Source organism: Hippopotamus amphibius, chromosome 6 (genome assembly GCF_030028045.1).
Source record: "Hippopotamus amphibius kiboko isolate mHipAmp2 chromosome 6, mHipAmp2.hap2, whole genome shotgun sequence".
Taxonomy (NCBI): domain Eukaryota; kingdom Metazoa; phylum Chordata; class Mammalia; order Artiodactyla; family Hippopotamidae; genus Hippopotamus; species Hippopotamus amphibius.
The window spans coordinates 110,333,639-110,347,613 of NC_080191.1; the positions used below are offsets into that span (position 1 = coordinate 110,333,639).

The 13,975-nt window shown below is 38.2% G+C and overlaps 1 protein-coding gene across 6 annotated transcripts in view; it reads left to right on the plus strand.

Moving 5' to 3' along the window:
- Positions 1–13,612, plus strand: part of NR1D2 (nuclear receptor subfamily 1 group D member 2) — a 28,117-nt gene extending 14,505 nt beyond the window's left edge. For 3 of the 6 annotated variants that reach the window (XM_057738170.1, XM_057738169.1, XM_057738171.1), the window contains exons 6-8: positions 1,575–1,760; positions 4,079–4,289; positions 10,196–13,612. In XM_057738170.1, coding sequence (XP_057594153.1) covers positions 1,575–1,760; positions 4,079–4,289; positions 10,196–10,392 — 594 coding nt within the window. In that variant the 3' untranslated portion in view covers positions 10,393–13,612. Of the gene's footprint in view, positions 1–1,574; positions 1,761–1,831; positions 1,902–4,078; positions 4,293–10,195 lie in introns of those variants that run through there. The other 3 variants (XR_009054233.1, XR_009054234.1, XM_057738172.1) reach the window with 3 other exon arrangements.
- The last annotated feature ends 363 nt before the right edge of the window (positions 13,613–13,975 follow it).

Here is a 13,975-nt window from a genome sequence, read left to right on the forward strand (position 1 = left end):
TGACCTGATTTTATATAGAGCTAGGTACAGGCATGTTATTTGATTGATACTATGATTGGGATTAGGAGTTTATGTAAAATATGGGTAATGAAGAATTGGTCCTTTAATTTTAGAAATCCCTTTCAAAATTGAAGTGTTCAAATTAATTATTGCCTTACTAGCTTTGGGATTTTCTCAAAGGGCTGATCTTTTAGCTTGCTGCAGTTAGTAATTCCTTGATTTAAATGGAAAGAATTTTCTTTAACCATTATAATGCAAAAAGATCTTTGGATATAGAATATGGATGTTTCATTGTTTGAAAATTTAGAAATAGTTTAATATAATATGCTGGTTTCTAAGGATTTTCTCAGACCTCATCCTATGGGATGAGTTAAGTTATTCGTATCATTTAAGTGTTTTCATCAAATACAATAGTCTACGTGAAAGTACATTGTTTATATTCAGCCAAAATTTCATCCACAACAACAATATCACAGCACTTCCAGTTTACACCATGAGATCCTTTGATAGTGCTTGGTATTTTCTACACCCAGAAAATCAAAAATCTTCTTTTTTCATTTTCAAAATAGTTGACTCTACCCCAATCCTAATGTTAGATTTTTTGGGGTCACTTGCAAGTATTTCAGTCCATGGATCTGGAAGGTAACCTTATTTTTTTTTAGGCTTAGTGGCTGCCTTAAGGAGGGAATAAATCTGTAAGCATTTAGGTTCTAATTTGTGATATTCTCCATAGTTATAGAATCATCTGATTCCTGGATCTCCTGTGAGATTTAATGAAAATTTAAAGGGTGATGTTACTAATAGAGTATACAGCGTATGTTTCATAAGCTTGGTAGTGTTCTGATACCTTCTTTGGCTTCCTATTTTTTTCCTCCCCAATCCTTGTTTAGAAGGTGCACCTTGTATGTCCAGTCATAGTGTCCTAATTGAACAAGTGGAGGCCAGAGGTCACACCGTTGTATATGAACTAAGTAGTCAGTGACTTTTTTAAAAAAAGTGAGGCATCTCACTATCTTTTCCTGTTTGAAATTGCAGCAGTGTAATTGTGCCTTTAGAAAGAAATGAGTTTTGAATTATTAACTAAGTGTGGGGTTGGGCTCTAGGCCTTGACTTCTAGCTATATTTGGATAAATCACTAAACCTCTTACAGTCTCACTTCCTTATCCAAGAAATGGTAGTTATGATGTCTGCCATAACCAAGTAATAGGGTTGAGAATCAAGTGAATATGTATGAATTTGTTTGAAACCATAAAACCAGTATAAGGTGGCAGCAGTATTACAAAATAAACTCTCAAACCTGTGCAACAGACAGGTTTTTGAACTAGCTTGTGGTAGATGTCCTTTTTGCTTAGGCGACCTCTTTTTTTTTAAGTTAGCTGCTGTTTAAAGTAGGTTGCTCTGAGGCTTTCTGTCACAAGGCGAGTCACAAATGGGGAAAGTGCTGATATCACTAGGTTTTATGTGTGTGTTGGAGGGTAGTTTCATGTTGGAGTTTCCATTGATTGATATGCCACCTTGGAAATTTCTTTACCAATTCTCACCATTAAAGAGTTCTTCTGTTTCGTGCATATTAGGTTTGTCCAATGAGTAAGTCTCCGTATGTGGATCCTCATAAATCGGGGCATGAAATCTGGGAAGAATTTTCGATGAGCTTCACACCAGCAGTGAAGGAAGTCGTGGAGTTTGCAAAGCGTATTCCCGGGTTCAGAGATCTCTCTCAGCATGACCAGGTCAACCTTTTAAAGGCTGGGACTTTCGAGGTAGGTGTTATTTATCCTGAATATTGACATGGGGCAATACAGTATTTTATTTTTATTCTTTTCTCAACAAGTATTTATAGTCCAGAGACTGAAAATATCAACCGAAAGAATGACCATCTCAGGATCTTGGGAGAAGACAAGGTAAACACCAAATTACTTAAGACTTGAAATATGAACTCGCTGTATTTGCAGCACATGAACTCCCAAGTTCTAGAATCACTTTCAGGTGTGCACTTGGAGGATTCTCCAGCGTTAGACACCTCCTGAAAGCCTGGCCCAGCGTTTACTGCGTTCAGTACTGGACAGGAAGGGTAAATAGATTGTGGTTTTTGTCTCTTAGGAGATGGTAGGATATTTGGAAGCTGTATCAGACATCTCTCTTATGTACCACTGTGGATCCTCTTGGCCACGCCTTACTCCAGAATCCTTGGCTACTTTTTCTACTCCATTTTCTCTTGTTGTGGTGCATTCTGCCTGGGCTTGGGGCAGCCGCTGTTGCCAACTTGAGTAGGATGCAGACAGAGCCTCTTGCTGTGCTTGGTTAGGTGCCTCTCACCTGTCTGCCCCGGGTCTTCTGTCTGCTGCTGAGGTGGGAGAAGTCTCAGGACTTGCTCAGCGCTCATGTGGGCATTATCCTGAAATGCAGGGGGCAGGTGGGAAGCTGATGTCGGGTGGGCCCAGTCTTTGATCAGCTGGGGAAGGGAGCCGGGGGAAGATCTTCACTTCCCTGGATGGTCCCACAGGATGCAGCTCTTAATGTCAGGTGGTGTCCAGCTTAGCAGTACGTCCTCTGATACTCACTTTCCTTTTCACCTCATTTCCTTTTTTCTAACTCCTGTTTTCACATGTGCCAGTGCATATCCCCCATAAACGTTTGCCTTTGGCTCTGTTTTCTGGGGCACTTGGACAGAGAAGGAGGTGTTTTCATAAATAAAATAGCTGCGATATAATTCCAAAGAAACACCTATAGGTTAGGATTTTCAGTTTAAAGGAAAACATTAGACTTATGGTTTAAAGTCAGAAGGAATGTGAGAGATCAAGTTCAATTCACTGGTTTTGAGCCCAGAGAGGTGAAGAGATTTTTCTTTCCTAGGCTACCAGTAAATTCTTATTAACACAGTCAGGACTAGAACACAGATCTCATACTCCAGGACTTGTGTTCTTTTCACCTTGTGATTTGTCTGGGGATTGCTGTGTTGCAGAACTTGCACCATCATAGAAGGCTCACTCTCTTTTGGGTTGTCCTGAGTAAAACAAGTCTGCTTGGGAGCATTGCAAAGGACAGGTGTTTGTTCAGTGTTCCTTTGGTTATGAGAGAAATATGTGACAAAGATGTTACCATTTCCTATAGTGGCGGGCATGCTGCTGGTTAGCAGTTGTTGTCTGGTTTGGTTTGGATTTCTATTATAACTTGATGTCTAGAGCACCTACTGTAATAGTTGCCTTTGTGTATTGTCTCTTCGGGTGATGGTTTCTTGGAATAGACTAAACAGAGTTCATGTGCTGCATTTGTCTTGGTTGCATTTGGTGTTTGGGTGTTTCCAAGTGTTATTGCATTGAAATACTGCTCTTTTTATTTAGGGCTTAGAGATCGTATGGTATTGGTAGCTTAAAGAGTTTCTTTAACGACTTTGGCCAAGGCCCAGTTTCAGATTTCTTGGCATTATTGCCTGCTTTAATTTTGGTTTTCGGGTTTTTTTTTTTTTTGCCTGCTTTAATTTTGAATTCGCATTTCCGAACCTTTATTAATAGTTTCAGAGTATCACAGGACTTGAGTATTTTGCCACTGGTGGCTGGAATTTTTTTGATGCTCTTCCTGTTTATTGCTTTGGTGGAGAATTTGCCTTAAGCAAATGGTTCTGGGTAAAAATAAACTTAGTTTTTCTTCTACAACTTTTTAAAAAAATTTTTATTTTATTTATTTATTTTTTTGGCTGTGTTGGGTCTCTGTTGCTGTGTGGGTTTTCTCTAGTTACAGTGAGCAAGGGCTACTCTTCGTTGCGGTGCGTGGGCCTCTTATGACGGGTGGGCCCAGTCATAAGAGTCTCTTACTGTGGAGCATAGGTTGTAGGTGTGCGGGCTTCAGTAGCTGTGGCACATGGACGTAGTTGCTCCGCAGCATGTGGGATCTTCCCCGACCACGAATTGAACCCATGTCCCCTGCACTGGCCAGTGGATTCTTAACCACTGTGCCACCAGGGAAGTCCCTACAACTTATTTTTTATGTGTAGGATTTAACTGACTTTTGAATACTGAGTTATTTTTTAGTATTACTATTGAACTTCTCCAAATACATTTAAGTCTTTTTCTTTTTCCAGGTTTTAATGGTACGTTTTGCATCATTATTTGATGCAAAGGAACGTACTGTCACCTTTTTAAGTGGAAAGAAGTATAGTGTGGATGATTTACACTCAATGGGAGCAGGGGATCTGCTAAACTCTATGTTTGAATTTAGTGAGAAGCTAAATGCCCTCCAACTTAGTGATGAAGAGATGAGTCTGTTTACAGCAGTTGTCCTGGTTTCTGCAGGTAAGGAAGCCGGTTCACAATTGTGCCACACCTGGAATATAGTGACCAGCTGGGGAGAAGATGGCCGTTGGCTCAATTCTGGCAACTGTGTAGAGGGGAGAAGGCCTTAGGGAAGATGCTAAACTATGAATCTGTTATTTTTGCATAATTTTTTTTTTATGATGACATTAAAAGTCAAAAGTGCTGTATAGGGATAAAAGGATTAGATTTGGGCCTCATATATACCACTCATAGTCTTTAGCTTTTGTTCGTAATTTTTTATAAGTCTATGGTGTTATTTCGTGGATTTATTTTTTGGAACATTGTATATCTCCAGGTAGGTGGTTATAATATGAATCTAAGTTTTAATTAAAATGTGGGTTACTTGAAAACATTACAAGTATCAAGATGTATTATTGTGTTTTGTTAGAAAAATCAGAGAATTATAAATTGTAGGCTTTCACTCAGCTTTGCCGCTGAATTTTATGTGTGACTTGGTAAGTACTTTTCTCTCTTTGGGTCTTGGCATCCTCATCCTGTGAAAAGAAGGGATTGTACCGTGGGAGCCTCCAAGGCTGTTGAGTCCTAACATTTAATGTTGTTCATATGAGTCGTTGATGGTGTTTTCCCATTTTTCCTACCACCTTGCATTATGTTGCAGTTATTTGTGACCAAAGTATTTCAACTCAGACAGTGGATAGTGAGGAAGAGATTACTCCCAATAGCAAATTGGGACTTGAGACAGTGGCTTTCTTGGGGACATGTAAGAAAGTGCCAGCCATTTTTAGGTAACACTAACTTTATTTTAAACCATTTGTTGAGAATTAGACAGTATTTTGATATGACTTGTTTTAAGCTTCCCATTTGCTTCCTCCTACGTGAAAGCCCTTGTGCGGAGCACTGTGAGGGGTATAAAGTATAAGTTGTGGCCCCTGGCTGTGTGGCTGAACTGTAAGTCAGTAACTCTTACGTCAGTAGCCCTTAAGGAGAGGACACTCTTTGTATATCTAAAAGGGCCTGTTGCACGTCTGTGGTATAAAAGACTTACGCCATTTGCAAGCATCGTTTGGCTACCTTTTCTGATCAGCTCTACCTGGGTAGCTAAAAATGCACTTAGTGGAATAGTATGAATGGACTGTGTCAGTGAGGGATGCCTGTTTTCTTAGTCGCCTTGTCATGCCTCTTGCACTTACCTACCATTTTGCGGAGTCTCTTTGTAAGTAATTAGTAATTAGTTGGCATGAGATTACTAAATCTATAATTGTGAAACTAAAGGTAATCCATACTTGTTAACTTTTTAATCTGATGAATATGTCTTAAATGCTAGGTGCTCAGGGGGAGACAGAACAAGCGTTAAGACACAAGCTTTATGTTCCGTTTGGAGAGACAGAATCAACACAAGAAGCTTTGTGTTATTAGTAAACCGCTTGGTTCTGACTGAGGTAGGTAGGAGTTTAGGAAGGAAGATGAAATCATCTGAGGAGGTTGTGGGGAGGGTGGAGTATTAGGTTTTCCCAGCGAGGGGTGAAGAATGGCACGGGAGAGTGAGGGCATGAGATGGGGCAGGTGCATGGGCGAAAGCCTGGGGCGCACGTCCAGGAGGAGGGGCAGAAGACTCGGAGTTAGGGGAGCACTAGATTACAGATTGACAGCTGAGAACTAAACAGGAGAGTGTTAACCGAAATATGGGGCAGTGGAAAGTCAGTGTAACTTCCCTAAGTAGGGGGATGATTGAGCATGAACAGAGCGAGGCTTTACCCTTAGTTCTGCATTTTTCTCCTGGGTGGGTTAGACCGGTGGGTCATCAGAGTGAGAGAGTCAGGCCGAGGGGCTGTTGAGATGACTCTAGGTATGAGGCAGTGGGGGGACCTCTCGCGAAATAGGTTGTGGCAGAGGAGGCGAGAAGGAGGGACTATGTCCCGGAGGTAGTTCAGGGGAAGAAAGGAAGGCCGAGGGGTGAAGGGGAGCTCTCTGCCAGGAACCGTGCTACTTCAGTCATATTTGCCACCAGGAATGTGTTTTTTATGTTGTTTCAAATTTTAATTTTGAAAAAGCCTTGTTTTGTGTTCTGATCATAAGAATAATATGGGTTCTTTGAGAAATTAGAAGATAATAAGATGAAATAAAGATGATAACATCACTACCAAACGAGACCACTGTTAACATTAAAGTTCTCTCTGTCCATTCACTCAACCATCCATTTGTTCATGTACCTGCTTATTGGTATGTGGAACCAAATGGAAAAGACTGATTGTAAAAGACAGTAAGGCATTTTTTGTGTTGTGTTTATATGTGAAGATATATAAGCAATACAAAAAGTACATGCATTTTAAAATAACATAGTTTCACTTAAATATATGATAGTGTTTGTATCAAATTTACATCTTTGTCACTTAAAAAGGACTACTGTTATGTTTAAAGCAGGAAAAAAAATTCAATAACTATAGAAAAGTTTAGAATGGAAAGTCTCTCCTCCTTCTATTCCTAGCCTGTTCTTCAGAGAACTGTATTTCTAACCCATCTTTCTTTCTAATTGTTCTGATGGTTGCCCACCCAACTCTAAATACTATGCTTATTATACCTCTTTTTATTTAGTAGATGTAGCTGATAAGTAAAAGTTCCCTTTCACTTTTCCCTCTCAATTTTTTATGTTTTATTTTTTCAGTTACTTTATTGGTTTTATTTATAAATTTAATATGCTCACAGTCTGTGTTCATTCACTTTTGTGTAACCTCTAAGATTGCTTAGATAGAATATTCTCATTATCCAGGGAGACAGTATCCTCCTCTCTCTACATCCTGGCTTCTTCTGCTCTAAAATTTCTTCTACATCGTCAAGAATGAAAACATTTACATTCTGTTCCATAAATGTGACTATTCTCCATGCTTTGTTTATCAGTTAATTCTGAAAATTGAAGAGTAAACGTCAGCACGTGTAGTGTTATGATTACGTGACTGGTGCTCATTGTGTTCCCCGGGTGGGACTGCAGGCTACCCAGGCAGTATGGACTCGCCCCTAAACCTGCGCTTCCCGAAGGAGCGTTCCAGTGTCACATAGCGAGTGGGTTATTTTTTTATATTCTCTGTTAATTGCTTGGAAGTCAGCAACATTGTTGTTTGCTTTATATTCAAAATAGCTTTTGTTTTTCTTGGAATCTATGCTTGCCTTCTAATTTTTGTTTTGTTTTGGTGGTTGCGGTCAAAAGAAATGCTAGTTAATGATCTTGTTATATAATTTCATCTTCTCAACAGACCTTGGGTGTGAGCTAGGATGTTATCCTCAGTTACATGGGCAAGAAATTGAGGAATGGGGGCTTAAATAATTTGTCCAAGGTCACATTTTTAGTAATTGGCTGATCAGGCATTTGAACTCCTGTTAGTCTAGCTTCAAAAGCCTTCCCCTTCTCACTGTACTGCTTGTGAACAGAATAGCTCTAGCTGCTAAGGGAGAGCAGTCTCAAATGTGGTATTTGCCTGTGAGATTGGAAGACGTTTAATACCATGGAGAGAAGAGGAATCATACCTAGAAGGTAAATTCTTTTTCAGGTTGTGTGAAGTGGCTGCAGTCACTTCAAGTTGAAGATTCGAGACTGGCCTCTGGGTGTGAGGCTAAGGCTCACCTGGATGTGGGTTTTAGTTGTCCTCTCGGGGGGGCTTTGTTGAAGGAATTTAACTTCCATCTTGTAGGAGGTGAATATGCATCAGGAGGACAGTTGGTAAGAGGCACAAGCTTGGGAGAGGGATGAAGAACCAAATAATTAAGGAAGTAGAGAGCTGTATCATGAATTAAATTATGCAGGTAACAGTATAGCACTTAGTGCATCATTTGGAAGATGAATTTCCATTTCAGTCTGTGCATTCTGGTGATGCAGTTTCTAGAGGATCGTTGTTTATGATCCAGCCAGATTTGTAGTTAGGTCCTCTGGCCTTGAAATCATAAAAAATCATTAAAATGGTTTTAGAAATTGAGGTTTTAGAAAAATTTAATATGATTGACATTTTTAGGTACTGTATAGGCATGTATTTCCCCGAAGGGAGTTGACTACAGAAGCATAGGTCACTGAAGCACAAGATATTCACTGGAGGACCAACCACATATAATACTAACTCAAACATCCTTTCCCACTTGCTCTCTGTTTCTTTCTTTGCCATCTAGATTGTTTTGTTTGTGGGGATCACTGTTATTCTTTTCCAGTTGTTGGTACTATAAATTACTGATGATGTAATGTAAACCAGTTTTTTTTCTTCCGTCAAAATGTGAGCTCTCTAAAGGAAGGAATTTTGGCTTATGTTCACTGTTAAAGAAAACAATTACTTGAACGTTAAACGCAAGGGAGAGTCTTTGAAGCATTCTTGAAAGCTTCAAGTAGTTTTGCAAAGATGACCCTTACGATTGTATGGCCAGAGTCAAGTGTCAGAAGAGATGTTTTGTCCATCTCACAATTTTGTGTGAAAAATTATGATTCCCCTCACCCCCTACCCCTAACCAGTAGTCAACATTCAGTTTGTTTCTTTTTCTGTAAGAATTAGCACATAGTTGTAGTAATAATCCAAATTTTATTAAGTGTAATATAAAACTATTTTCATCACTTTTTCTTGCATTTAAGTTAATCAAACTCCTCCCTCCCCCACTTTACTATTAAATTTTAGTCCTTGTTCTGAGTGTTTGCATTATAAGTAGCCTTTTTCAGCTATCAGCTGTCATGTTAAGACCTCCTTGATTTCCTTGTAAAAAAATGAAAAAAGGGTGTGAAGGGCCAGAGAATTTTGCTTCCTTGGAGAGGTCTTTTTCTTGTTAATTACAGCCCCCTATACTTGGAGCCATTGACTGTTTCTCTTGCACTACTGTCTTCTGTTGTAAAAGGGAACAACTAGCCCTTGCTGATGAAAAAAGTCCATGGCAAACAACATAGGTTTGGCTCATTGAAGGATACTTTCCTTTATTGCTGATTTATACTAAATTGCTAATTTAATAACCTTTTTGTATGATAAGTTTAATAAACATATGCTAAATGAAAGTGAATACAAGTTAATATAACTAGGTAATAAAATTGCATACTTATGTTAGTTATCTACTACTGCATAATAAATTACCCGAAAACTCAGTGGCTTAAAAATGCATACATTTATTATCTCTCAGTTTCTGAGGGTTAAGATGTGGGTGCCTCTGGCTCAGGGTTTCTTAGGAGGTTGTATTCGAGCTGCGGGCAGGCTGTGGTCTCATGTGAAGGCTCCACTAGGCAGGATCTGCTTCCAGGCTTCACGTGGTTAGCAGGAGTCAGTTCCCTGCAGTTGTCAGACTGAGCGCCTCACTTCCTGGCTGGCTGTCGGCTGGAGACCACCCTCTATTCCTTTGCACTCGGGCCACTTTGTAGGGCATCTCACATGGCATCTGGTTTTCCTCAGAGCGAGTGAGAGATTGCCTAAGGTGGAAGCTGAGGCTTTTCTACAATATTTGATTCATTAGTAGTGAGTCTGCCCACCCGAGGGGAGAGGGATCCATGCGTGGGTCCTGGGTTCCTGCCCCACTGGTGACATGCAGATGTGGTATGTTCTGTATAAGGTGAAAATACACTTCTAAGCCACATAACTCATTTTGTTTTACCAACTAGAAGCAGTTGAAATTAGATGGCATCTAATTTTAAAAATCAGAACCTCTAGGTTTTTGTGAGCAAAGATACCTAAGCACTATAAAGAATTTTGGTTTATCAAGTGAACTATGTGGTATATATTTTTATAATACAATTAATAGCTACAAAAATTTGCCACTGGGGTTTTAAAAATTCTGTCAATTTTCTTTTGCCTTTGTTTAACTGTGTAAAACCTTGTTTTGAATTCAGTAATGAGATTGACGAGCACAAATTGTGTTTGTATTCAATGTTAACATGTCTTGTCCTCCATCTCTCTCTCTTCCTCACTCTCCCTCAGATCGATCTGGGATAGAAAATGTCAACTCTGTGGAGGCTTTGCAGGAAACGCTCATCCGCGCACTAAGGACCTTAATAATGAAAAACCATCCAAACGAGGCCTCTATTTTTACAAAACTTCTTCTAAAGTTGCCAGATCTTCGATCTTTAAACAACATGCACTCTGAGGAGCTCTTGGCCTTTAAAGTTCACCCCTAAGGCCTTTGTTTATTTAAACATGAACTGATTCATGCTAACTGTACATTTTGTGCTGAAATGCTTATTTATGTGTGTGTACCATACGTGGAGGTAGAAGAGGCCTTGAGACTGTAGGCTGTCTCTGTAATCACGCAGTAGCTGTTTGATTGAGATTTCTTCAGCCATGGTTAGACATTGACCGCAGTTCCCTGTAGACCAGTCAGCTGTGTTGCACTTAAACTGGAGAAGTTACACTGAATTATAGTCACACTGAATGTTAGACTTTTTCATCTGCCAAAGCCAAAAACCATTTTGATCTCCCTGTGGTACAAATATAATGCACAATTGCAAGTATATGAGGACTTAAAAATTAATCCTTTGTGGTGGAAGTTCTCTTGTAAGATGGAAACTTGATTTCACCACAAGACTGTTTGATCAGGTGATTGGAGACTTTGCAACTTGGGAGAGCTCCTTGTCTGTGCTCCACTCTGCCACCGCGAAAGTGTGTGATCTGCCCTGGACGGGCTCGCTGGTTGTGGAAAATGAGACTTGATCGTGTTCCCAATGCCCCACCTCACAGAGATTCTGACAGATGTCTAGGAAGCATATTTACCTCCTGGGAGATAGGCACTATGTAAATACAGTAAAAGTTTTGTTATTATAATTATTCAAATTGATATTCTTTTTTTTATTTCTACGCATTTCTGAGAAATCATTTCACAGTCCACACCAATCTATTATTCAGGGTTCCTGCGTATGTGTGGGGTATCCTTCTGGCACACACATTCAAAGCTAATGGGTACAGTAAATACATAGTATGTGTACATAATATCTATGTGAATATAGTTATACATAAATATATTTCTTCACAATATTTTAAACTGTGAAGAACTTTATCATACAATAAACTTAAAACAAAAGGTGTCAAAAGACCCAAATTAGGTGCATCTTACCTGTTGATGACATAACCATTGCTTTAACTGTTTAGACAGTAGAGTATTGAATTCATGCTCTATTTTTGTTTATTTAAGCAACACTTAATGTAAAAGTGCAAGTGTAAAAGGCGGTTGAGTCCAGATTTCAAAAAATATGTATTTTAGAGTTCATCTTTGGTAAAATCTTTGGTTCAGGTACTAGTTGTTTCAAAGTTCATTCAGATTCTTACTTTGTGCTAAAAAAGTTGCGTTGCTGCCCCTTATACACATGCTGCAGCTTGATGATAAATATTTTGGTTCTTTCTGGAGAACCAACCAGTGTTTATGAAAACTGTTTAATTTGTTGTTGTGTGCCTGTGTGTGCGAGTGTGGATGTGCAAGTGTGTTCTGAGCCACTTGTTTTTTCTTTTTTTCCCTAAATAACACTACAGGGATTTTTGTCAAATTAGATTTAATCTATAATTTGAAAAATCATTTAATGTGTGACCTACAGGCTTAGAAATGGCATAGTCAAAGAGATTTCATCCATATTTCTGATATTGGGCTTTATTAAATAGGTAAGATCAGCCTTTTTATGGCAGTCGGAGAAAATCACCAGAAAGTTGAGGATTTTGTGTATGTTTTTCTTTTGCCCTGGAAGATAGAAATTAATTGGATTTTTTGGTAAAATTGCTTTCTGTATAATTTTTGGATTATGTAAAATTACAAAAATGAAAATATCCCACTTTACTATACTCAGCCTGTTACTTTAATGACATGTGAGCAGAATGCCTTATTTTGTAACCTTGTTTAACTTGTTGCTACTGGGACTTGAATTTCTGTGGCACTAGTTAAGTAAGTTAAAAAAGAGTTAAACCCTCTCATTATTAAAGAGGAAAGGTGATGGTGATGTCTGTAATACAATATAAACCATAATTGTGATTTACCTTAAATAGGTATGACTTTTATGGGATATACAGTATAGTTTTTGTGAATTCTTTACATGATAGCATTATCTTTTTATAATTTTTTTTCCTAAGATAAATGCATAGTTTTCTTCTATGGGGAATAGAAACAGCTTTTTGAAGTAATACTGAAAACCTCAAAGATCATGTTGTTTCTTAATTTTTGCCTTTTGCATAAGCCTCTTTATAACATATATCTTTAAAACAGTTACTAAGTCTTTAGGAATGTGTAACCAGAGCTATGTTAGTATTGCTTATAAAACTTGTTAGGTTCAATATATACATGTATACATCTATATATAGGTATAGAGATTTGCATTTTGTCTTGTAAAATTTTATTTGAACAAATTCTTCCTTTAGGTAATGGGAAACAAAATTAATAGTTCATATGCCACTTGTAGCATTTCAGTATTTGAAAATAGCCCAAGATTGAAACTTCTAATTCTAAAGTTAAACCAGCAGCCTATTACAAGCACATTCTTTGATTGAGTCATTGGTTATAAACCTACTAAATACAGAGAAGACAACCGGTTTAGGGAACTCCTGAGTTGGTGGGACACTGTTGATTAATGAACAATGTACTGTATGAATTAAGTGATGCTTTAATGCTGATTTTACATTTTAAAGTTAAAATATGGGCATTATGTCAGCAAACTTAAGGGCATTATGTCAGCAAGCTAAAACATTTTTTTCCTGTGCTTTTAATGTATCTCTTTACATGATCTGAGTGAGGATTCAAGCCTTTAGAGAGAAATAGCTGAGGAAAAGGGGAAACATCTTCTTGGGGTGAAGCTTTTCCTTACGGTTATGGTTTAATTACAGATTCAAAAATTAGAAGGAAATATCAGTGATTAAGTGTATAGCTTTCATTACTACATTTCAAGAAATTTACCATTGTAACTTGATATAAGATATGATTTATTTTATGTAAACATCATTGCAAAGCAAAGTGTAGAAGCTCAGCTAGATTTATTACTGTGCACGAGAGTAAGTACCTATCTCAATTATTCTTTTTCTTTTCCAATATAAAGTTTGCTGAATGTACAAGAAGAGTTTATCACTTAGGATATAGAATTTTTTTAGGGGTTGGGGGGGGGCTCTGTCAGGAAATTACCTAGAAACAAAGATTGTCTTGATTTGATCTGAAACATGAAACTTGAAGCTATTCTTGAACTAACATGGAAAAATAAAATGGCTATTGTTTAAAAAAAAAACGATAGAACTATATTGTTGACAAGATATGAATTAAGTTTATTTTCTACAAACTGTTATTGGTGAAGACATGGATAATAATATCTTCATGTTTCTGAAAAGTAATCTGTACATGAGGGGAGGGAATAATAAATATGATTTCTAACCAGGTGTGGTTTTTGGTATCTTTCTATCCTGACTTTTTGGTAAGACCATTTATACTTTAACTTACTACTTTCCCTTGAGCAGAGCAGGGTCTCTTATGTATTGAGTAGATCTCTGATTCAGCAGGGGGAAGTGTATATATGCAGGGCTTTTTAAAAAAGAAGACTTTTTAGAGTTTGTTTAGAAATTCTAGCAAGAATTGTTACTGTTTTCTCTAATGCCAGCTGAATAGTGGTTTGCCATATTTGATAAGGTGGTCTTTCTGAGAAGGAGATGGTGAGAGAGGAAGGGGTAGGGTCCCTTGATGTAGCCGAGATTCAGCCTTGGCTGTGAATGGGGTAAGGAGCCTCCTTTTCCTTTTCCTAGCAG